We start from the raw sequence: 24,558 nt of genomic DNA, 5'->3' as shown, positions 1-24,558 counted from the left end.
CTGCTGGAGCGGCTCTGACATCTGCCAGACATGTCAGGATGTTGGACAAGGACCCAAGGAAACAAACAGGTGAAAGCAGCACAAGGTTAATTTTGGGGACTCGGGAAGAAAAATCCAAAACTCAATCCAGAAGACCCCCCCCCCCCCCCCCCCCCAAAAGATTGATCATATGAGCAAAACTTTGTTTGCAGGTCAGGAAAGACTAGAAAAAGGCCAGGAAGACACGCACTGAAGCTGAAGCTCAGAGCAACAAGAAGAAGATCTGCAGCTGAACATAAAGGACCAGAACCAGATGATAATGAAGCAGAACCCAACAACCAACCGGAGCCAGAACACAAACCAGACGAGGACAAGTGTGATGTCAATCAAAATGGTTTCTTTCTATCTTCAGTCCCATAAGCTCATTTTAACAACAACACAAAGCTTCTTCCTGTTTTGTCTTGAACCCCCCTCAGTCGAAATCCTGTGGGGGGGTTGACCATTTTTTTCAATTATATTTTTAAATGTTTCCAAGCGACATGGGCTCGTGCGCGTCATCCCGCTCCACGCGCCTCCGTGTCAGTGACGCGGCCGAGCTAAGGGGGGCGGAGCCTCCTCGAGGCCAGGAGGAGCCTCCTCGGGAGCGCTGAGCTCCTAAAGAAGGCGGCAGAAGGAGAGCCGCTCCTCATCTCTGAGACTCGCTGGTTTGGTTGGACTGCAGGATCATGGAGCGGATGGAGTCCATGGAGCCCATCTCGGCCTGTTACACCACCTCCTACCCGGAGATCCAACCCGACAGCGGCTACGGCTCCAGGGAGACCCCAGAGAACCAGGCGAAGACGCCGCCGGCCCCCGCCTACAACGAGGAGCTGGAGCACAAGGTTTGATCTTCTGATTGTGTTTGAACAGCAGGGAAACCGGAAGCGCGCGCGCAAACCTCGCAGCTGCGGTCATGTGGGAGGGAAAGCTGAGCTGCGCTGTCCGTGGTGCTGATGCTGATCCCTGATCCGCGTCCGGGCTCACTGCGCATCACGTTTGCTCACAAACAAGGCTGGTCTGTCAGCTGGGAGCTTGTATGAAGATGGACGTGAAGCAGTTATAATTGTTCCAACTACAACCACAAAGACATGTTCTTTCTACAACCAAATCCACCAAACAAAAAACGAAAAAGCATTTATCACTTTTTTAATATTAAGGCTTTCATTTCCTTCCATCTTCCTTCTTGCTGGTTCTTGACTTCGGAGCGGAAACTCCCTCCAGGCATCACTGAAATGTCACTTTGGATCAGGACTCAGAGCTGCAGGAACATCTTCAGTGATGGAGCCGTGCGAGCCCAAAGCCTGCCTTTTTCTGTCTCCGTTTAAATCTGCAACAACTGAATTATTCTTCTGATTAGAAACCAAGATCACTGATTGACCTGTTTACATCAAATGTAATTGTGCCTAACACACAAATCTACTGACTGGGTTTATGCGGGTGACTAACATCATTAGACGGATAATATATGAACCTATTTACACCAGAATCAATGTTTAACTACACGAGATACTTTTATTTTGAAAGCATTCATTTCATTCACATATGTTCTTTGTTTTTTAAGCCTAAAAATTGTATATACACAAAATAGACAAAACTAAAGCTATTGAAGAACCCAATCTACTTTTTTGTTTCTTCATAGAGGAATCAAAAGTTTTGTTTGTATTATATCACAGAGTTGTCAACCTATTTTTTTGTGAGTATATGCTCAGCCAGACAGATTTGGGCCGTCATGAGTCTAACACCTATCTAAAAATGTATAACAAAATTCAAAACAGGGATCAAACCATCTTGTGTTACAAAAACATTAAAAACATTTCTGCACATAAAATGTGAAAATGTGTTTCCTAAGGATGGATGAGTCTCACCAAAATATTCAGATTTAATTCGATTTTTTTTATTCTTTTGATCCACTTGATTTGATTCAATTTAATTTAGAGTTTACACGCTTTACACATTTACACATAGTTGTATAGAAATACATTCATAATCTATGAATTTTTAAAATATATACATAATTGAATACAGTTCACATACTGTAAAAAATATTAGTGAAATATTTCAATGAGATTGTTAACACCATGCAGTGTTACACGGTTTGTCAAACAGAGAAGCTCCAACAAAAAAGCGTAGATCATTAACATTCTAAAGGCTCCAAACTATCTCTTATTATAAAAATAAATGTTCTGCGTCTCCGGGAGGGAGCTTTTAGTGTGGCCACTAGGTGGAGCTTTAACTATAGCATTACATTTTATTCCTGAAGATTTAACCAAAAAACAGTGCTTTAGACCACAAATGGTTACTTTAAATAAATGTTTCCTTACAAGACTTTCAAAAATTCCTGCCTGTGAGTCTATAAAGCTGTTTATTTATTTAGAAATGTATGGTTAGGTTGACTTAGCGTTAGCCATTCTATAGGAAATTCCATTACACGTTAGCATCAAGCTAGCAGACTTTACTGCTGATATTGTACAAATTACACTGTTGATGTATCAGAGTCTGTTAAAAATGCTCCAGGAAGCTTCCGATTGTACTTTGTAAACTCTTTATCAGTTTTATTGTTGTACACAATGATTGTTTCAAAGCTAGATTTGGCCAAATCTCACGAGTAGTGTGAGGTCACCGGAAAAGGAGAGGCAAAAAAGATTGATCTCTACTTCTATGGATCGATGATTAATCTATTAAGCTTGGATTGATGAATCCGTTTTTTCAACCCAGCCCTTTTTCTAAGTGAACTTAGAATGTGCCTCACACAAAGTTCAGCATCTCTTTGATACTAAATGCCAGACTTCCAGCTAAAGCTGTTGTGTGTCTGTGTCCAAATGATTTTCTGCAGAAATTCCTCTTTTTTGGTTAAATCCTCTGCAAACACATGCATGTAGAAACAGAGACGAGGTACTGTGTCCCAATCAGCTACGGTTTCTTAGGTTGAATTTCACTCCTGGAATGTTTACTGCAAACTATTACTACTGTTAAAATGCATGAAGAAGTACAGATGTGGAAAAGTACTTCTCAGCTAATAGAATGGAAATACACAACACTCACGGAAATAACTAAAACTGACCAAAGGAAGGATAAACAAGAAAAGTATTGTTAAAAGGGATGAATAAACACAGACTGGAGCTGGGCTGCTGTGATTGGCTGTTATAAATCTGTGCAGATGTGATGAAATCTCATGACGGGGGTCTGAAAGCACACGTTGGTCTGAGGTGGTGTGTCTTCCTGAAGCCTTAGTCACATGCACCCACAGACAGCGGGGGGTTGACCCACACGGCTGCAGAGGGTGGTCCGGCGTGTGGAGGGTCGTAGAGAGGAGCGGCTGCATCTTAGGGAGTGCAGGGACTTGTAGTCTCGTAGTTCCCGTGAGGCTTGTCCAGCCACCTCAAGGGACGCCATGACAATGGAACAAACCATTGTTGTGTGTGTGGTAAATGTATTGTGAAGTATTTATGAGGATAATAGAAGTTGCTTGCACTTATGACACACTGGTCATTACATCGCACTGTAGTCGTTAGTAACATGTGAGGACCGGCTCCTGACTGACCTCGCACAAATGTTGGACGCACATGGTGTGCGCCTAAGTGCCTGTGGGACGCCTGTAGGACTACACTCCGATTGGTTAATTTCCTCAGGTGCCCTCTAGAGCCCCACACGCGAATATCCCTAAGGGGTTACTTACAAGCCCTCCTAGTGCAGTGCACACGATTTGGTGAGGTTGAAACATTGAAAAATCCAGCATCTCACTCACTTCTTCCTGACTTTACCCTCGTACGTTGTAAAATTGAGCTGAAACGTTTTCCCTCATCCAGGGGTCTTAGAAACGGGGGTGTTTTTCATCAGCAGACAGCCCATATCCACCAAGGCTTCAACTCTAACTGAAAGCACCGCAAATGGCTTCCAGGAGGCTGACCTCCCTGTAAAAAGCTAAACATGCTGTATAATGAGGCATCGCCGCAGCAGTTTGGACCAGGACCTGTTAACAGAAGCAGAGAAATCCTCTGATTGGCTCAAAAGGTTTTGCCACAAAATAGTAACTTGATACAAAAGTAAAACCTTTTGTCCAGGTTTGTTTTGTGAGTTTTTTTTAATACAAAATCCTAAAATCAGTTTTTATTTTATTCAAATATGTATTTACCATTACCTACTATTATGTACTATTACCTGCATTTAGTATTATGGTGTAATTTACTTTCTTTCAGTGCTTTGTAGTTTTTTCTGTCATTAATGTAGGAGTTTTGAACAATTTGATATACTTATGTTTTTAACTCTACATCAAAAACAAAACTAAACTTTTACCACTTTTTGCTAGATAAATGAGGTATTTATTTATTTCCTGAAGCTCGGAATGCTGAACATAAAATGCCTAACAGCAGTGTGTGATCATCATCAGTTACCATGGTAACTCAGTGTTGCCGTTCCAGTCAACACGTCTCAGATTGTTTTCCGTCTATGGATGGAAGTTGCTCCCATTTCTGGAGCAGAGCAGCTGTGTCCTCCACACCATCAAACTTTGTCCTAATGTCCCACAGGAGGTCAGTATTAAGGATCTATGAAGGGAGAAATAACACTCTTAACGAAGGGGTTTGGTTTTTCTGATTTGATCAGTCACATTTACTACATGCTGAGTGTTTAGTAATGGTGATTCTATTTCATGGTCCAACTGGGTTTCAGGTTTCGTTTGGTTCTGGGTCAAAGCCTCTGTGTTTCCTTTTTCCCTCACATTTGAGTTTGATATGTTTTTTAGTTTTTCATACATTTCTGCCATGGTTGGTGTGACATTTTTAAGTTTAGGCGTGTCTTCTGATTAATGAGATCTGTCCTTTGAACATGTCAATGATTACAGGTACATCCTTTAGTGTGAATGTGCCGAGGCCCGTCTTCTGTTTCTGCCACGTTTCATGTTTTCAGCTTTTGAAATCCTTCTCTTATCAGAGTTTTGAAACCGCTCTTGTTGTTTTTTAATGCATTACATGATATTTAATTTCCATTCAAAATATATGAAAAGATCATAACCCTTGTTCTATCCTAGGCACTTTACCATTGGGAGTTGGGTCATCTAGACCCACTAGACAGTGCTCTGAACCTTTTTTCTTCAATGATTTGTGATCTTCACTGGTGTCCATGGATTACATGAAATCTTTCCACCTTTATCCTCCTTTGTCATGGTAGGGAGAACACGTCAATGGAAGGGGGGGGGGGGTCATCTAAGATAGCACAAGGGTTAAAAGGTGGGACTTAACCCCTTCATTTAAGATTCATTTTTAATTGTGGCAGGGATGTATTTTTTTATGTGGGTGTTAAAACCACCAATATCACATTTTAAATCCAGTGTCTTAGTTTAATCAGCTTTTTAGGCATTTTTCTGGGCAGTTTTAGCAGCTGTACCTTAAATCTGTGGGGGGGGGGGTTTACCATCACAGTTGGCTTTTCTTTGGCTGAGTCTCGATTTGTCTGCTTTTGCATTTAATATCAGGTTTTTGCAACAATTCGATTTCCTGGTTTTTTGGTCAACATTTGTAACTAACATTGCATTAAGTAGCAAACACATTTTATGTAGTATTTTAGTCTTCTAATGCTCCTGTAGTGATTAACCTATGTGAGCAGTCAGCATGCAGTACATGTTTCTATGAACACTAATATTCCTATTACAGCCATAACCATCAGATTGTTGCTACATTACTACATGATTTTGTTCTGAATGTCTGCCAGGACCTAAAGACTTCAGTTTTGATTGAACCAACATGATTAAGGTCCAAAAGTGTTTGTGTTGGAGAGAAAAGGGGCCCATCCAGGCGTTCAGCTGAAACCAGCTGTTCTGTACTCTGTACATGATTCCAGATGGACAGCTTGAACACATCCCTTTCAGCACGCCTGTCGTTTTCTCTCTAAACGCAGAGGCAGTTTTCCCCAGAGGCTGCCGCCCGTCTTTCAGAGCGCCTCGTAGAAACACACCACAACAAAACAGATAGTGCTTGTTTTGAATTGTATGTGGATGAGACTGCCTGTGATTTTCATGTATTCATGAATCTATCCAAACCCTTTTACTTATTTGTCTGTGTTGAGCTGTATTGAAAGAGTAATCTCTGATCATCGAACAGACCAAAAGGTTTATGCATCTGTCTTAAGCGCTTCAACCTTTAACACTAAAACAGCCAGTTGTTTTAATTTCTCACAAAACAGACACCTAAGGAGCAGCAAAGTCTTGTATGACCCTATAGAAAACGTTGACACTGCTTTGCAATCATAGCAATGTTACTTTTCAAATATAGACTGTATTTCTATTTTTGGCATGAATAAAAACAAAAATATAAAGAGAAAATAGTATATTCTCTAAATGTGATTATTGGTTACTTTTGACAGAAGCTCGTATGGCCTCCTTTTCAAAATAAAAGACATCCTGTGCCACATGAGATCATCCCACTGAAGCTAAACAACACAAATCAAAAATGGCATATTTTCTTTTCTTTTAGGTCTACTTTAGTGGGCTGTCATCCTTTTACCTGCTGTTTCCCTGAAGATCACTTTGTGATTCAATAGAAATAATATATAAGAACACCAACATAGATTGTCTCAGCACCTACCCTCTGTATAGCTAGAAACCATAGTTATTCAGCAATAAATGTGTGCTGTAAACTCAGGGACGATCAGGGAAGATCCTTTTATTTTTACTAACTTTGTCAGTAGCGTACTTTCCGGACTATAAGTCGCCCTTTTTTTCATAGTTTGGCAAGGGGTGCGACTTATATTAGAAATAAATTGAAATAAATACATTGTTAACCCTCCTGTTATGTTCATTTGTGAGGAACAGAGATGATGTTCCTGGGTCAATTTGATGGATGAGGTATGTTCAGTGTTAAGAGTATGTTAAGTGACTCAGAGAATCAGCAAACTTTTTTTTACAGTAAGATCTTGAAGGCTAACAACATAATATTCTATTTTCCAATGATTTCATAGATTCAGAAATGCAATAAAAGTGAAAACTGTTTCTACAAATACAGGATGAAAACAGAGTATTAGTTGGCCAATGATGCTTCATGAAAGGAATAAATAAATAAGTATGAGACAGAATTACTGTGAAATTATGAGATAAACAGTCTGCTATGATTGTGTCATGTGAGGTTGTGCGAGTTATAAATTCTTAGTCTCAGATTTTGTCAAATACTTATAGTCCAGTGCGACTTATCTGTGTTTTTTTCTACTTAATAATGCATTTTTGGGCTGGTGCGACTTATACTCCGGAGGGACTTGTAGTCCGGAAAATACGGGTATTTGGAATTGTTGGAATAGAAGAACGGCAGAACACACAAGGCCTCTTGAGTTGTTGTAACATCAGCTGGGGTGTAAAAACTTTACAGCTTATCCTACTGTAGAAGCACCTCAGCCTCATCTAAATTAAATCCATACTATGGTCATTTTATAAAGTGAAATTGTCTCCATCACCTTAATGGAGCCTCAGGTTGCAGAGCCCTGATCTAAAGTCAGAGGTTTCTTATATCTTTTGTGAAGTTTGCACCTTTAATCTTTAATTTAATGCCATTTAATTAGAAATTAAAAACAGATTACTTATTTAAGAGAAAATTACTTTCCTATAATTACTTAGAAATGATGATGTACTTTGTATTTAAAAAAGTGCCTATTAAAATATGCCAAAATGTAATTTTTTGTGTTAAAACTTGTTTGTAGTCTCATAGAGAAACTTGTGAGTTTAACACTCAAGTAAGTTGTGTCACAAACAAAATGCAGGAGAGCGGGCATCGTGGCAGAAACCTCAAACATTTGATATTCAAACAGAAACAGACGTAACAGAGCAGATGACCTGACAGAGGCACTGAAAAACCAGATCCTGAAATAGACTGAGGGGAATTATCTCAATGAAGCCAGCTGTGGAGGATCAACCGGAACCGGGTGAGACTGACGAGGAAAACAGAACCTGACAAAAACACAAAACCCCGAGCGCAGAATCCTCACAATCGTCTTCAGGCTGCTGGTGTGTTTGCTGCGTCACACTCAGCATGTGTTCAGCAAACACAGTCATTATGTACCAAAGGCTTCAGAGCAGCCCGCTATGGCAGTGTTAGCACGCCAGGTTGTCAGTCCTCTCACACTGCAGAACGTGTAACATTTGTCCACTTAGCAGCGGAACCATGAAGGATCCAAACCTGGAAGAAGTGATGATGATAAATACCAACTGTCTATTTTATTATTTAGTCAAACGTATATCTTTTTACATACTTATTGTGAAGTTAAGGAAACAAAAAGAACCCTTGAAACCTCTGTTATTCTTTTCTAGTTTAGCTTTAAGGAGAAAAAACAAAAGCGGAATTCCGTCCGCTATCAGGGCTGGAGGAGACGGTCACAGCTGGTAACTTTCAGCGTTTGACGGATGCTCAGAGGAGTCAGGCCAAGCTGACCTGACCCCATCAGGACGAGGGGGAGGTTTTATGTCTTTCACCTCTGAGTCACAATCTCAGGTGCGTCACAATCTCAGCGATAACGAAGTGAAAACATTCACCAAAGGAGTTTAGTTTAGAAACTGATTTAATATCTGAGTCATAAATATCTACCAAAGCTTTGAATGGCTTTACAAAGAGTTAGAACTGCATTGATCTCCATGTCTTTATGCTGAAGCAATGTTGGACTGAAACACCTGCTGCTTATTCTGCAGGGACTCTGCAAAAGTGCAAGGACTGTAGGTTTGGCTGTGGATTAAATAAATAAATAAGGAATATTAGATCATTGCTGAACTAGAAGAATGAACTGGGTGAGAGTGATGCTACCAAAGAGGACTTTGTGACAAACAATTTATTAATTAATGAGAACAGATTAACGGCCTCTGAGCTGCGGGCTTAAAAACTCCTAAAAGAAAAAGTCCAAGAAAGAGTTAAAACACAATAAAAGCTAAAACACAGGGCAATAACTTCAATTTGGAGGTACGCATGTCTAGAACCGAGGGATTTCATCCCCAGCTCCTCCGGTCGATGGTCAGGGATCCTTCCGGCCACACATACCAGGACCTGCCATCAAAAGGACCTGCCAGTACCAGAAGTGACCATGGCTATCCTGAGGAGTGTGGCTACGCTTCCCCATACTCACACGACAGGCAGGGTTCCCCTCTGTGCATATTCAGCGTCACACACTTCTGGCTGGCCTTCCTCAGACACGTTGGGACTCCTGCGTAGAAACGCAGGCGGCAGCACCAAAGGCACTCCAAAATGCAGGCTGCCACCAGCATTCTTGCATATTCCTGCCAGTCGGCAGCATTGTTTTGTTGTACTCAGGCAGGGGCCCTGCCCTGCCCCTGCGTGTTGACTGCATAGCAGAACTGGCGGTCCCGGCGGTCCAATTGCTCCCAGTGCATGCGCCCTGATCACATCCGGTCGTGTGGCGAAACTAGCAGTCCCGGCAGTCCAACTGCGCTCTCCGTGCATGCAGGTCCAATGGTTCCCGGAGCATGCGCCCTGCTACAGGGGCACATAGGTCGGGGCCTGCTCCCGGGGCCTGCTCCCGGGGCCTGCTCCCGGGGCCTGCTCCCGGGGCCTGCTCCCGGGGCCTGCTCCCGGGGCCTGCTCCCGGGGCCTGCTCCCGGGGCCTGCTCCCGGGGCCTGCTCCCGGGGCCTGCTCCCGGGGCCTGCTCCCTCCTGGCGGAGTGGGAAGCTCCCTTCAGCTTTTCTCCTCTGCTCTCTTAAATCTCCCTCTTGATCAGGAGCAGGTGCTGCTAATCAAGGGAATGTGGGTCAAGGGGGCGTGTCCACATGCAGCATGCACAAAGTTTATCAAAGAAAACCGCAAAGCATGCAAAAACCACTCCTAAAACCGTGCAATTTGTCAGTTTCTGCCCCACATGCTCACACAAGGAAACTACAACGATAGCATTGGAGGACATATAAATTATAGGCAAAGAATTGAAAGGCAATCTGTGATATTTGCTGTAGCTGCCAGACTAGAAAACTAAAATCTGGTCTAATCTATCACTAATCTGTGGTTTCATCAGCCATTAATCCTGAATTAGAAGAAAGCTGAGGCTGGAAAGCCCAGAGATGGTAGATAAATGTCACCAAAGATGCAAATGTTAAGTACATTTTTAAATTTGAGATATTTTTGGTTGTAGGACCTATTTATTAAGAGCTGCATGGTGGTGCAGTGGTTAGCACTCTCCCCTCAGAGCGAGAGGGCTATGGTTCAAATCCCAGCTGGGGTTTTTCTGTGTGGAGTTTGCATGTTCTCCTGGGTTTTCTCCGGGCCCTCCGGCTTCCTCCCATAGTCCAAAAACCTGATTCATAGTTGAATGGACTATTCATTGGACATGGAACAATGGAATGTTCGTGTGGTCCCTACAACAGACTGGTGACCTGTTCAGGGTGTACCTTGCCCAACAGTAGCTGGGAAAGGCTCCTGTGACTCCGAAAAGCTCACAGCGGGTTAAGAAAATGGATGGATAAATCTGGTAAAGTGTCCACAAAGGCAGTTTTATGCCTTAGTCATGTCTGCCCTTCCAGGTGGATACGGGCTGGCCTTGGGCCAAAAAATGGGCAAACCTGTACGTGGCACGGGACACGGGACGGATAACAAGAAATGTAATGATTGTAGACCCTTGGTGAACCCTTAAAGCCAAAATGCTCAAGCGCGTTTTTTCTACGGGCAGGCCGTAGTTAACAGCTCTAAAACGCGTCAGGGTGTAGAAGGTGAGATGCAGGCGTGTCGTCCGGATCTTTGAGTTTGTCAACGCATTCGAAGCCCGAGCACTGCTCAAGGACTGTTCAAGTGATAAGTGTGCACTGCTTGCGTGAAGCTTGACTGTTAGAAATGAGGAAATTAGACAATCAGAGCGTGTTTGTTTGTATCACGTGCACACCTCGTGCATGTGTGATCTGCGCATGGTGAGTTAAGGGCCAGTAATGACAACAGTGTGGGATAAGGACACTGTAGGGCAGCATCACAAGTGCCTGTAAGTTCCTGGCCCCACAATCCTCAAGGGAGCTACAAGACACACCTGAGGTCCAATAAGACATGGCGGCTCCTGCCTATGACCCTCCACGGCCTGGACAACCAAAAAGCCTTCAGCACCCGTACGGGTGACTAAGACATTGATCTCTTGCATTTGGGTCATCCATAACACGATCTTTAACACTAATGGTGCATTTCTATTAGCGCTGACTCGGCACGGGTCAGTCTGGCTTCACTCCAGTTTAAGCCATCACCACTAGGTGGCGTACAACTCTGTGGTTTGGACTTTAATGACTTCTCCCTTGCAGCTGTAGCTAAATTGGGTATTGGGGCCCCTGTCCTGTCAGGACCAGAGGGAGACAGTTGGTTTTGTGTTGCAATGAGCCTGCTAACACTGAGGTGGTACTTAAGGGTAACGAAAGTGAGACAAAAAATAGCAAGTTGAGTCTCAGTGTCAGCCAGACACTTCTTCAAGTCATCACTTCAGCCTACATTAGGTCACCCCGCCAGCCAGCCCCCCAGGCTGTTTTTAGGGGTCTCAGCAAACAGGCCGTGTTCCAGCACAATAAGCTCCAGGGCCCCTGGAAGGCTCCTAACCAGTCTGCTCCAAGGCTTTTAAGGACGGTATTTAAAAGCAGGTGCAGGCACAAAAAGGGGTCTCTAGAACCCTGTGTGCTTTGATTCATAGAAGTTCATTGTTACTTTTTGGTTTTTCTATAAAACATTGAGAACACCTGATACCTGACCTTCTTGATGCTTTTTTTTCATGTGTCATCACAGTTTCCTTTTTCCTCTTGACTTTGGTTCATGAGTCTTTGGGGGATGTTTTAGTTTTTTATTCGTGGTTTCACTCTTTTCCCTTTTCATTTGTTTTTCTGTTTGTTCACATCCAGATCTTCTGTAAACACCATATGTGTAGTAAAATGCAGTCCGACTCCTTTCTTTCTGTCATCAGCACACATAACAAGCACAAACAAAACTAGAAGGAGCTGCATTTCCAGAAGAAAATGCAGGCTTGAATGCTATATTACCAGATGAAAATGAATCTTAAAGGGTAATAATTGGTTTCTGCACCAACGATTCTCCATGTACATCAATGTAGGCAGAAATCCTGGAAAATCTTGAAAAGTTCACGGATTTGAAGGACCAAAAGTCACAGCTGGAAAAAGCTGAAAGATAGTTGAATGGTTGAAACAGCAGAACATTGGAATAATTCCCTTTTCTGAGAGGATTTATGAGAAAGCCTGGTTTTCAATGTCCATTTCTCATTTCCTACACCACAAACACACACACATCCATTTCATTTTTACATGCGGCTGTTTCCATCCCATAAACTCCACTTTGCAAATACAGAGTTACTGGCATCTGTGTTGAGCTCTTGGCGCCACTGAAAACAGAAAAGAGATGCCATTTTGAAAATCATCAGTCACTACCACATCCTGTTTTGTTTTTAAGCTCTCAAATGCTTTGATTTAGGTTTTTATTCTAAAGCCAAATTCAATCTTAAAAACAGTAAAAATGTCAACTTTACATACATTTTCTATGGTAAAGGCTTTTTAAAATACAGTATAAACTATGCAAATGTGTTGGCATTCTGGAGAAACATGATGGGAAACATTTCTGTGTCCACACAGAAAAACATCCTCCTGAAATCGTCCTGGAGATATCATACGACATTTGTGTCAGCAGCAAATACATCATGGGGTCATACTTTCTATCCTTCTGTTGTTAGCTCAGCAAGAAGCATTAGCTGCCACGTTATTGAGGCTGTAAACTCATTTAAAAAACAGAATCCTTATTTTCTAAGTCATGTCTGGGCAGCAGGTGAATTCCATGAATGTCATATGGAGGACAGTAAATGCTAAACCCATAGTTTTCCTGCAGTGAGTGCTGACACCTCTGAAATCCAGAAATCAAAGGAAGGCTTTGAGGCTGAAGGAACTGGAGTTTTCAGCCCCACAGGATACTCAGTGCCACCCAGAATGATGACGTCACATGGGTGGGGGTGAAACGTGTCCATGTGTCATGACTCAGCTTCAAGACAACGTCACCTGAATGAATGAGAACCTCCAGCTTTGTGCCCCCCAGTCTGAAGTCGGTTGCAATAATGCAGCTTTAAGCAACGTTGTTGTTCTTCACTGCTTTGCTTTTCTGAACTGAACCCGGAGTGTGACCTCTGAAGCCTGATGGAAACACGGCACACAAAGAACACATTCACACAATGGAGAAAAGGTTTTTGTTTGGGTTTTATCCTGAGAGATAAGACAAAAAAAAAAAAAAGTTTGAGTTTGTTACTGTGGGGATTCTGTGTAGATTATCCGAATGATTGCAGAAAACATGCTAAACCTTTCACAAGTTCATCAGCTACAACAAACCATTTTGTGTAACCCTTGTGCTATCCTAGGCACTTTACCATTGGCAGTGGGGTCATCTAGACCCACTAGACCAGGGGTCGGGAACCTTTTTGGCCAAGAGAGCCACAAATGCCACATATTTTGAAATGTAATTTCGAAAGAGCCATACAATAATGTAGTGTCCCTTTCCCACACTGAGGCACGGAGACTTAACCTCTTTTAAGGTTCTTTATTCTGGTTACTGCAGACCGCAACAAACGCCGAACAATTAATTCAGCAACTTCTGAATCTCTCCCGCCGAGACGAGAGCGCGTCTCCCAACTTTATATTCCCCTGCTCCCGCTGCAGCCCCTCCCATTTCCCTGATTCGGCCCATAGCTGAACCCCATTGGTCCAAACTCCCTAACAACAGGCTGAGCGACAGAACTGAGAGCCAATCAGATCACTGCTTGATCGATGCGTTCCATGAACTCCAGAACTTTTAACGCGGCCCAACAGCCACCCAGTCCAACTCAGTCCGCGACAATATGTTTAAAACTAAATATACAAGTGAATGTGTGCATTTGATGTAATTTCAACCTTTTTAAAGTACAATAAGTCTGTGGATTCTTTTTAATAACATTGTTATGCTGTTTCTAATAAATGATGAGTATTTCTCGTGGTAGTTTTGCTGATGGTCTAGTCTGGTTTACGTGGTGAGTTTCTGCTTCATGCAGGCGTTGAGACTTTAAACGTGATCTTAGGTTGGTATGAATGTTTTGTAGATGTGAGACAGACTGCTCACATGCGGACCTGGAGCCAAACACACACTCACACGCTGCAGTGAGTGACAGGCAGTGGGTTTTACCTATTTACAATCCCTGCGCGATTCACCTGCTGCCTGTCCCCACAACCCCTCACCCCCACCCTCTGCTTTCTCCCTCACACATCCCGTCCCCGCAACTGCGCGCTCTTTCTCAGAGACGGGAGCGCGCAGTTTTAGGCACGGCAATTCACAGGTTTTCAGCTGGTACAAACTCTGTGAATTAATAGACAATTTTAAACTTATACTAGTGCTGGCGCAGATTTGTCTCTCTAAGCACCGCTACTACTGCGCGCCTCTGGCATCGCATCGCGCACGAGAAGGACTGGTCTAATGAAAAAAAAAAAAGTATAATTAAAGATTTGTCTGCGAGCCACATGTGACCATCAAAAGAGCCATATATGACTCGCGAGCCTTAGGTTCCCGACCCCTGCACTAGACAGTGCTCTGAACCTTTTTTCTTCAATGATTTGTGATCTTCACTGGTGTCCATGGATTACATGAAATCTTTCCACCTTTATCCACCTTTGTCATGGTAGGGGGAACACGGCAATGTAAGGGTGGGGGGGTCATCTGGACCCCATAAGACAGCACAAGGGTTAAGGATGGCTTCACACAGGGTTCAGTTTTTCAGATCCTTTTTCTTTTCTTCAGACCTTTTCCTGAAGTTGGAGGCCATTTTTTCTGTGGCATAAATCCAGGACTTTGACCTTTATATGTTTGAACGAAGCCAAACTTTCTCCTCTTGTTCATAAAAGTGGAGAACAGCTTGTGTCTCTGCCTCAGTCAGGACATCATGAGTGGAGGTGTTGGACTCCACCATGACTCAACACGTTAAAGACAGACTTACCCAAGATGGAACATTAGTTGATGGGTGACTAACTTGTGTCTTCTACTACCCACCAATGAATTGATCCTCTTGAACGTTGCCTCCTAAAGCTTCTGAGTCAGATTGTCAAATTCAGCCAAGCTTCTAGAAAAGAGAATACAGTTTGTGCAGCTTGGGGGAAGAACAGTTCAGTGACGCAGATACTGACTCACAGCTGACATTTATTAAAATGCTAAAAGCAAAGAGAATTTTTTATGTGTAATGCCTGAAAGCTATCAGAACATTGTTGGAGAGAAAGCACAAGTGCTTTTTTATTAGCTCAAATCTGAACTGTGTGTTTGTGTGCTTCTACTAGACGATCCTCGTGGGAGACAGCGGAGTTGGGAAAACCTCCTTGCTGGTGCAGTTCGATCAGGGAAAGTTCATCTCTGGTTCATTCTCTGCAACTGTTGGCATCGGATTAACGGTATGAAACCGTGTTTTTCCAATTCAAATGATATTTTTCACATACACATACAGTACACACATAGTACTACAGTATTCCCCTCATATTCACGGGGGGGGGGGGCAGAGACACCCGAGATTTAGCAGAATCCGCAAATACGTAAAAACAAAAATATTGAGATGTGAATAAGCGAGGGAACACGGTATATGTAGTGAAATGCATTGCAGGAATGTCCAACAGAGTAAAGGCCTGAGTAGCAGTAGTGCAGTGGTGTGAGGAAGTTGTTGCCCCTCTTCAAGATTTCTTATTTCTTCCATGTTTTCTACACTTCAATGTTTCCTACCTTCAAACACATTTAAATATGAGTCAAAGACAACACAAGTAACAATAAAATGCAGTTTTCAAATGATTTTTGTTTTATCATTAAGGGAGAAGAAACCAAACCGTTATTGCCCTGTGTGAGAAATGAATTGCCCCCTAAACCTAATATTTCGTTGGGCCTCCTTCAGCAGCAACAACTGCAATCAGGCGTTAGCAATAACTTGCTATGAGTCTCTCTCAGCGCCATGCCCCGCCCATCTTTGCAGCATTGTTGTAATTCACAGATATTGGGGGGTTTTCGAGCATGAACTGCCTTTTTAAGGCCAGGCCAGAGCGTCTCAACAGGATTCAGGTCAGGACTTGTCTTCGTTTTGGTGTTCTTCAGCCACTCCAAGGTGGATTTGCTGGCATGTGTCGGGTCATTGTCGTGCTGCAGAGCCCAAGTTGGTTTCAGGCTGAGGTCACGAACAGACGGACGGACTTTCTCCTGCAGGATTTTGTGGTAGACGGATGAATTCATGGTTCCATTTATCAGCCAAACAGCCCCAGACCATCACACTACCACCTCCATGTTTTACTGTTGGTATGATGTTCTTTCTCTGAAATCCAGTGTTACTTTTACTCCAGATGTAAAGCGATACAGACCTTCCTAAAAGTTCAACTTTTGTCTCATCAGACCACAGAATACTGTTCCAAAGGTCAAAGGTCTCATCAAGATGTCTTTTGGCAAAATTGAGACGAGCTTTAATGTTCTTTTTGCTCAGCAGTGGTTTTCATCTTGGAATTCAGGTCATTTTAGCCCAGAGTCTTCCTGATGGTGGAGCCATCAACACTGACCTTAACGGAGTGAAGGGAGGCCTGCGGTTCTTTGGATGTTGTTGTGGGATCTTGTTTTACCTCTGTGATGAGTCTTGGCAGCACTTTGGGGGTAATTTTGCTCAGCCGGCCACTCCTGGGAGGGTTCAATACTGTTCCATGCCTCCTCCATTTGTGTAGAATAGAACCTTCTCCACTCTGATAGATCTCTATGACTTTCTTTCTCATTTGTCCCTGAATGTCTTTAGAGCCGTCTTCACTCTGTCAGACAGGTCCTATTTCAGTGATTTCTTGGTTGGAGACAGGTGGGGCAGCATCAGGCTGGGGGGTCCAGAGGATTTGAACTCAGGTTTGATAAACCACAGTTACCTCATGTTTTCACAGAATGACAATCAGTTTCTCACACAGGGCAATAACGGTTTGGTTTCTTCTCCCTTAATGATAAACAAAAATCATTTGAAAACTGCATTTTATTGTTACTTGTGTTGTCTTTGACTTTAAATGTGTTTGAAGGTAGGAAACATTGAAGTGTAGAAATCATGGAAGAAATAAGAAATCTTGAAGAGGGGCAACAACTTCCTCACACCACTGACCAGTTTTTAATAAAATATATGACTGCATAACTTACAATATGATATTGTGCAGAGATGAGAAACAGCTGAGGTAGAATGGCATGTTGGGGGGGGGGGGTCCAGACAGACCAAGTACTGGGCGTTCCTTTAAAGGGGCCAAATGGCCCTCTGGAGTTAGCTCCTCCTCCTGTGTTTGGCTTCAGGGGACTGTAGCATTTCCTAATCTCAACAGAGGGGACAGTCCCTTGTTGGGATGACTGAGGTCCTTCAATATCTTCTTTACTCTGGTCCAGAACCCCCTTTTGTGGGTGGTCTCCAGGTCACACAGGCTGCACTCAGCTGATTGCATCATATACTGAATTTTTACAACTGATCATTGTTTGACTTTCTGTCTTTCTCTTTTAGAATAAAGTGGTAACTGTTGATGATACAAAAGTCAAACTCCAGGTCAGTGTGTGAAATTTCCTGAAACGAACCTGGTTTAGAGATTTCTTGTATTGTAGGAAGAAACCCTGGTCTGTTTCAGATCTGGGATACGGCAGGACAGGAGCGGTTCAGGAGTGTGACACATGCGTACTACAGGGATGCTCATGGTGATACACAATGCATTTTCTCTTACAAACATCAAGTCTGCTAATGACTTGTGGAGAAAAGTTTCTTTTAATGATTGCATGACTATTGTTTTCACTGCTTCTTCTGTTGTAAAGCATTGCTACTTTTATACGACATCACCAGCAAATCATCCTTCGACAACATCCGGGTGAGTCTGGGACACGTCTACATCCTGGAAATACTTATATTAGAACAGGCATAAACATGCATAAATCCTTAAATGTTAACATCACTGATGGACAGCAGTGTGATGCTGCGTCAAGAAATGTAAACAACGTTTCAGTAAGACACCATAAATACCATAAATCCTGGTGTTTAAACTTATGCTAGCGATTAGCTGAAAATATTTGCCATTAGAAATGAATGTTTGAATATGTTTTGAAGGTTCAGATGTTAACTGTGTGTGTGGGTCTGTTTCCGTTGCTCCAGGCGTGGTTAACAGAGATCCATGAGTATGCACAGAGCGATGTAGTCATCATGTTGCTGGGCAACAAGGTAAGAAGAAATTTTCCGGAAAGCCCAGAGTTTGAAGAAAAATAAATTATACAACAATCTGACATTGATGAAAGAACCGACAAGGACTCAAAAAAGCATCACTTTATTGATATATCTCTGTTTAATTGTTGCACAAACTGACTTTCACTGTTAAACTAAACCAGCAAGCCTCTTTGGCATCAGTGATGAGTGGCACGGCGGCGGCTAATCACAGCTAACATTCATTCTTTTGGTTATTACATATACAACTTTTATAAACGTGTATTTCAGGGAGGAAATACCACAACATCACCTGGACGTCATCTGTGCGGGCAACTTAGACTCACAAATTGTTCACATTACACTTACCACACGCATAATAATTGAATCGGTTAGTTCAAAAGGGGCCCAAGTCCAAGAGGTTTGTGTTTCCAGGAAATGATTTTACTTGCATAGCTTAAAGGGAGGCTACACCAAATGATTCATACTTTACCCAGATTTAGCTCCAGTTCCTAGCTTACAAATGTTATAATATGAAGCTCCTCACTTTTATCATTTCAGAGGACGAGCAGACTAAAGTCTCTGGACTTGGGCCCTTCTTGAATTAAACAGGGGTGCTGCCATATTGGATAACTAGTGCTGCTATCTATGGGATAAAGCTAAACCCATGCAAGAGAGGCCCAAGTCCAGGAATCTGCATTAATGCATTTTAAATGTCAAGCATAGTCAATACATTACAACAGACTTGGGACTTTTTTGCACATAATCAGTTTTTCCCCTTGAAGACCATAGAACATATAATATCTCTATTTTGAAAAATTGTGGACTTGGGCCCCCTTTGAACTAACTGATTCAATTGTGCGTTCCACTTCCATGGCGTCCCTTGAGGCGGCCGTATTAGCTTCCAACTGTGAGAAACACCAGCGCTCCCCTTAAGATGACCCTCCACTGACCGGGACCACCAGAAAACCTGCAGCACCCATATGGGTCAACCCCCATACGTGTACATGCCCCCTAAAGCATGGTCTCTGCTGCGAAAATGCTTCCTGAGTACAAAACTGCTCAATTCTAGCAGACCCGAGAAGCAAAGCCCACTTCAAATGTTTATGTAACAGGAAATGTGTATCACATGTTGGGTCGTAGCAGCGACATGTGAATTAATGTCCTTCCTGTTTCAGGCAGACATGAGCAGTGAGCGAGCAATCCGGAGAGATGAAGGAGAAAGGTTGGCAAGAGTGAGTATTTTACTAACTCTAGGAACCCCCTACCTATGACAGTTAATGAAAAACATAGGTTTTGGAAAAGTTTCTTTTGTCACAAAAGATCCAGTGAGGAAACAGAAGAAGAGCCTTCGACTTCAGAATAAAAGACATCTGCATTTAACAGACAAAAACTGTCAAGGTTGGGGGGCTGTGGTAGCGTGAAGGACCCAAAATGAAGAGGCGGGAGGCACACGGTTCCAGGACAAAGGGTTTAATGACTAACAAAAAGCGCTGCAGAGCAGGGTAACAAAACTACAACTAAACTTACTGTGGCATAGCATGAAAAAGGCAGAAGGGAGTCAGGGAGGTTAAAGACATTACGTTAGAGACATTACGACGTTGATGGACCAGCACAGGAGGAAGGCAGAGACAAGACTTCTATACAGACAGGGCAGACAAGACACAGGTGAACACGATCAGGACAGATGGGGACCAAAGGAAGTACAACTCAAGACATGACAAGACAGGAACCCTTTCAAAATAAAACAGGAAGCAGAACTCAAACATGACAGACCAAAACGGAAAGCAAAAACCAATACAAAAGAAACTCCAACCATGACAAAAAACCTGGAAATGTTACTCCAAAAATAGGGCTCATTGTGACAGTTGTTCCCACAGACCATAATAATAATGCAGAATATTCTGCAACCGGCTGTCTAATGTTATGAGGATGCTGCTAATAAAGTTGTTCAAACGGTGGATTCATGTTTATCATTTTATTTTTCCCCCCGTATTGATGTGTCACACCTTAAAAATGGGATGAAGCTGAAGTTGGCGTCTGATTATGTAGGTTCCACTTTGACAGGTATGGGCTGAAGGAAACATCATCTTTGAATGGTTCCTACATGAAATCTAGTGTAGACATAAAGTTTAAAACAGCTGCAGATATCTTACAGAGAATGAAGGTTTTTTTTTATTCATGCGATACAGAGACATCGCTTATTAATAAACATCCATGTCAATATGCCAGAGTTAGCCAAAGGGCAATTTCCATCTGCAGTCTAACATTACGTACATATATTAAACCATACATTCAGTAAAATTAGCAGTTAACCTAAAAGTAAATTGGTGATGAAACAATCCAAAATCAGACAAATCTATGAACTTATGCACACAGACAAGATGGTAGTGAGTATCGTTGAGAGGAGGTTTACTCAGTGATGACTGCTCTGGTTGTCTTTAACCGTGTCTTCACATGTGTTTTGATTTCTAATAGTAATGGGGTGAAGTTCCACTCAGTAGCAGCTCTAACAGAAAAAGCAGTCTGACCAAAGGTCAAACTTTACCCTTAAGTTAAAGGAAACTGGACGTAAAAATAAATTGGATGCCCACTTCAGTCTCTTACAGGCCAGTTCATGAAATATCGTCTGACATTAAACCGGTCCGTGGACTGAAAAAGGTTGGGGACCACTGATTTAAAGCCCCAAGGAGGGAGTTTCATATTTTAAATATAATGGCTTACAAAACAAAAAAAAAACCCACAGGAACTATAAAATTACACACAATTATGTAATAATATGAAGATCGCCTATAGAAGATGGAGTGCAATCAGAGACAAACACCTGAGTTTGGAGTTCAACCAGCGTGTATTCTGTAAACTACTGTAGGGCACCTACAGTCCTTTGTTAAATAAACAAATGATTCATTTTTTTATCAAAGATTAAAATCAGCTCATTTGTTTTTTTCCCAGCAGTCCTCAGGCTCTGGCAGACACCGAGCAAAAGACTGACAGATTCCTATCGTGGCTTTGGGATTTTCTGTAGGAACATTAAAAGGCCAATACCAGAACACCTGAAAAAACACTATCTTTAATATGTAGCTGCAGAACCCATAAAGCAAAAATACCAATAACCTTTGCTATGTTTCAGTGTACTTTATTCTTACTGCAATGGTTTGACTTTAAAACTGCATTTAGCCACACAAGTAAACTTTACAACAATGGGATCCTTCTGGGTTTTGTTTATTTTTGCTACAAGCTACAAGTGTTAAAGCAAATGCTGAAAACACTACAGGGAGAAATGGGCGGGGCTACATTAGGACATGTAGGTGACATAATGAAACACGGCTAAATGATTGAATAAATAACATAATGAAGGCAGGATAAGTCTTATTAAAACACAACAAAAATGCATGAAACCTTAACTCGTTTTTTTCCTCATTGTTTTTCTCACGTAGGACTTTAGCACTATTAGCCCCGCAGCTATGAAGCAGGCGTCTTAACACTTTTAAGATTGTTGATTGTAAATCTGCTTTTTTAATCATGCTCCGGACTCTTTGACGTCTTTACGACCTTTACTGCTGTTCAAACAGAACCGTAGTGGTGAACTTTGCCTGTTGCCCCCCTTTTTATCCCTGCAGGAGTATTCTGTTCCATTCATGGAGACCAGCGCCAAGACGGGAGTCAACGTGGAGCTGGCCTTCACCGCCATCGCCAAGTACGTCACCGTCTTCCCACGCCACTCTTTACCTGCTCACAACAGTTTAAAAATAAAAAATAAAGCTGCAGCTCGAAAAATAACACGACTATGTGCGGAGTTGGTGCAAACATTTCCTAGAGCTGCATTCAGCAGGTTCTTGCTTTAGGGGCACGAGTGCCTGCCAGCTGGTCAACAGCTCAGATCATTTTAGAATTTTACATACTTGTGCAGAATTATGAAAAGTGTCAATCATTGCATCAGAATATGAGTTCATTCATCTGTTCTAAGTTCAACAATTTGCCGTTTTGATCTGTTTTCAAACATTTTTCTTTTTTTAAAGTTCTAAAAATGTGTGACTTTATCTGCTGTCCAGAGAGTTGAAGCAGCGGGCCATCCAGCAACCCAATGAAGCCAAGTTCCAGATTCACCAATACATCGAGGCCCGGAAGGAGAAGTCAGGCTGTTGCAGCTACTTCTGAACCCAAACGGAAAACAGAAACCAGGAAGTCAGGAATTCAAACTCCCATTGGGAGCTCCTGAAGGAGGAGAACGACATGCTGGTGCCATTCATCTCAGAGAAGCAACACAACTACAGCTACCAAGACCCAAAAATGAACAGACATCAGAAGATTCTTCTCTGTTCACAAACAGAATCCCAAATTCTTTAGACACTACCGCTGATGTTTTCAAATATGGTCCATTTGAGCAAACGTATCAAATAAGAATAAAGACAGTTTTTACCCACCAGAAGAGAGAAACAACAGCTTCTGGATTCTGATGCCTTCAAATGAAAGCACCTCTAAATAAAGTCACTTTTTTATTTTAAACTTGCCGCTTGGTTGCACTTCTAATCTGAACTCTTCCCAGGAACACTTGACCCTAAAGTCTGGTTAGTTAGGCTGTTGTGATCCCTGTGTTCCATATTCAGGCTCAATTAGCTGAAGGTTACGGATGATAGCTAAACATGCCCAGATAAAATTATCCAACGCTTAGGATGTAAGTTACAGAAAGGATAACCTCCACTTTTCAGCCCCTCAAGACCTTTTGGCAGGTCCATTTGCCCGTTCTTCTCTCGTAACTTTCAAACCTTTGACCCAATCAACTCTGCGTTTTGTTTTTCCAGCATGGATGCTCTGTTCATGGTTCATGTCTTGCCATTATTGCTTTGCTCTTGAGCAGATCAAGAGAATATGCTCATGAGGGATTTTCTTATTTTTAATATGCAGAGTTTAACAAGTCCTGACGCTGCCAAAGCACCCCCCACATTATGACACTACCACCACCTTGGCTTACTATTGCTCTGGTGTTTTTTTTATTTATTTGGTTCTAGCTAAAACAGGTCAGGAACTTCATTTATCATTCTTCCAAAGCCTTTTCTTGTCAAACATCGGCTTTATGTTGGCACTAATTACATTATTTATATTGAGTCATTTAATGGTATATTTGTGTTTTTTTTTTCTTTGTATTAATGATTTGGCCTTTACAATTGTAGTTTAGATCCACATCCTGAGGATTTTGGTTTTGTGTGCTTCTTTTCCTATGCAAACTTGCTGGTTGTTGTAATTCCCATTTCTGCTTTGTTAAACTGAAATGCTTCTGACATGTTTTGATGGACTTATGAAAAAATGTCTAAACGATGTGAATACAAAGTTTTATGTGAACAATGATATTGTTTCTATTGATATTCTTATAGGAAGAAGTGCATCACCAAAGGTTTTCTGTAATTATATTATTACTCCTTCATGAACAAATTTAAATTCGGATGCACAAACTGAAAAGGGCTAAATATTTGTGCTTAACATTTAAAATGCCTTCAGTTTATTGAAATCTTACAAAACAAACGCTCATGCCAAAAAGAAAAAAAATAGCCGAAGCATTTATGGAAGCTTAGATGTGCTTTTGAAAAAATTTAACTTTCAGGAAATATTTTGTGTGATGCAACAGATTTGGACAAAAGCCATAGTCTGTATTCTGGATGCAGTTTTTAGCAGAAGAAAAAGTTTGTTGGCGCCTCACAGCAGCTCATTCCTGACATCATGATGAATCCATGCAGCAGCCGGTGAGGAATGGCATCTGCCAGAAAGGCGTGCCACTCTGCACATGTGCAGCAATGCATGCACGAGCTGTGCATATGCTGGGTTTCTCACAGATCTGCGTGCAGCTGTGACCGCAGCGCATTTGACTCCTGAACTTATAAACATGACCAATGGAACTAGCAGCTTGCATATTTTTCTAGATCTGAACTTGGTATTCAGGGTTGCTTTTTTTTTTTTATAAACATAAAACTGATAACACATGAAAGCTGTGTTAACATCGTTGTTATTGCTGTTTGTCAGCAACCTCTGACTCAAATAGCACAAAAATGTTGTTCCGATCTTAAAAAACATAACAATTTTTAAAAAACTGATTCACAAAATACTTCTTGTCAAATGATTTAAGGAGATCCAAGTTTTGACAAGTGATGAAAATATGTTAAGTGAAAAATCCAGTCAGTAAAATGGTCTGATGGAACATCTTTGGTTTCAAATGCAGGCAAACTTCTGTTGACTGTGATTGTGAACTTTTAAGGTCCCGTTTGAAAAGTTCAGGTGATCCAGATTGTGGGTCTTTGTGTTTCCCACAGTTCTTCTGACCACACAGTGTAAAGCTGTGTTTGATGTGCTGCCTTTCAAAATAAAACGTTTCAAACAACTTG

General features: G+C 42.0%; 1 protein-coding gene across 1 annotated transcript; it reads left to right on the top strand.

Annotated features, from left to right (window-relative positions):
- Positions 1-569: 569 nt before the first annotated feature.
- On the top strand, positions 570-24,558 carry LOC101171615 (ras-related protein Rab-37). Its single transcript, XM_023949620.1, has 9 exons — positions 570-860; positions 15,300-15,410; positions 17,504-17,545; positions 17,625-17,691; positions 17,806-17,858; positions 18,140-18,205; positions 19,363-19,419; positions 21,805-21,881; positions 22,237-24,558. Exons 1-9 carry the CDS (start codon positions 705-707, stop codon positions 22,340-22,342), a joined length of 735 nt encoding a protein of 244 aa, XP_023805388.1. The 5' UTR covers positions 570-704; the 3' UTR covers positions 22,343-24,558.

Source organism: Oryzias latipes, chromosome 19 (genome assembly GCF_002234675.1).
Source record: "Oryzias latipes chromosome 19, ASM223467v1".
NCBI classification, from domain to species: domain Eukaryota; kingdom Metazoa; phylum Chordata; class Actinopteri; order Beloniformes; family Adrianichthyidae; genus Oryzias; species Oryzias latipes.
This window is presented reverse-complemented; position numbering and strand designations above follow the sequence as displayed.

Bases quoted from the DNA above. Each gene is read 5' to 3' on its own strand.
- LOC101171615 (XM_023949620.1), top strand. From the start codon at position 705: ATGGAGCGGATGGAGTCCATGGAGCCCATCTCGGCCTGTTACACCACC. The intron at 861-15,299 runs GTTTGATCTTCT...TGCTTCTACTAG, and splicing joins ACGAGGAGCTGGAGCACAAG to ACGATCCTCGTGGGAGACAG. The intron at 18,206-19,362 runs GTAAGAAGAAAT...TTCCTGTTTCAG, and splicing joins TCATGTTGCTGGGCAACAAG to GCAGACATGAGCAGTGAGCG.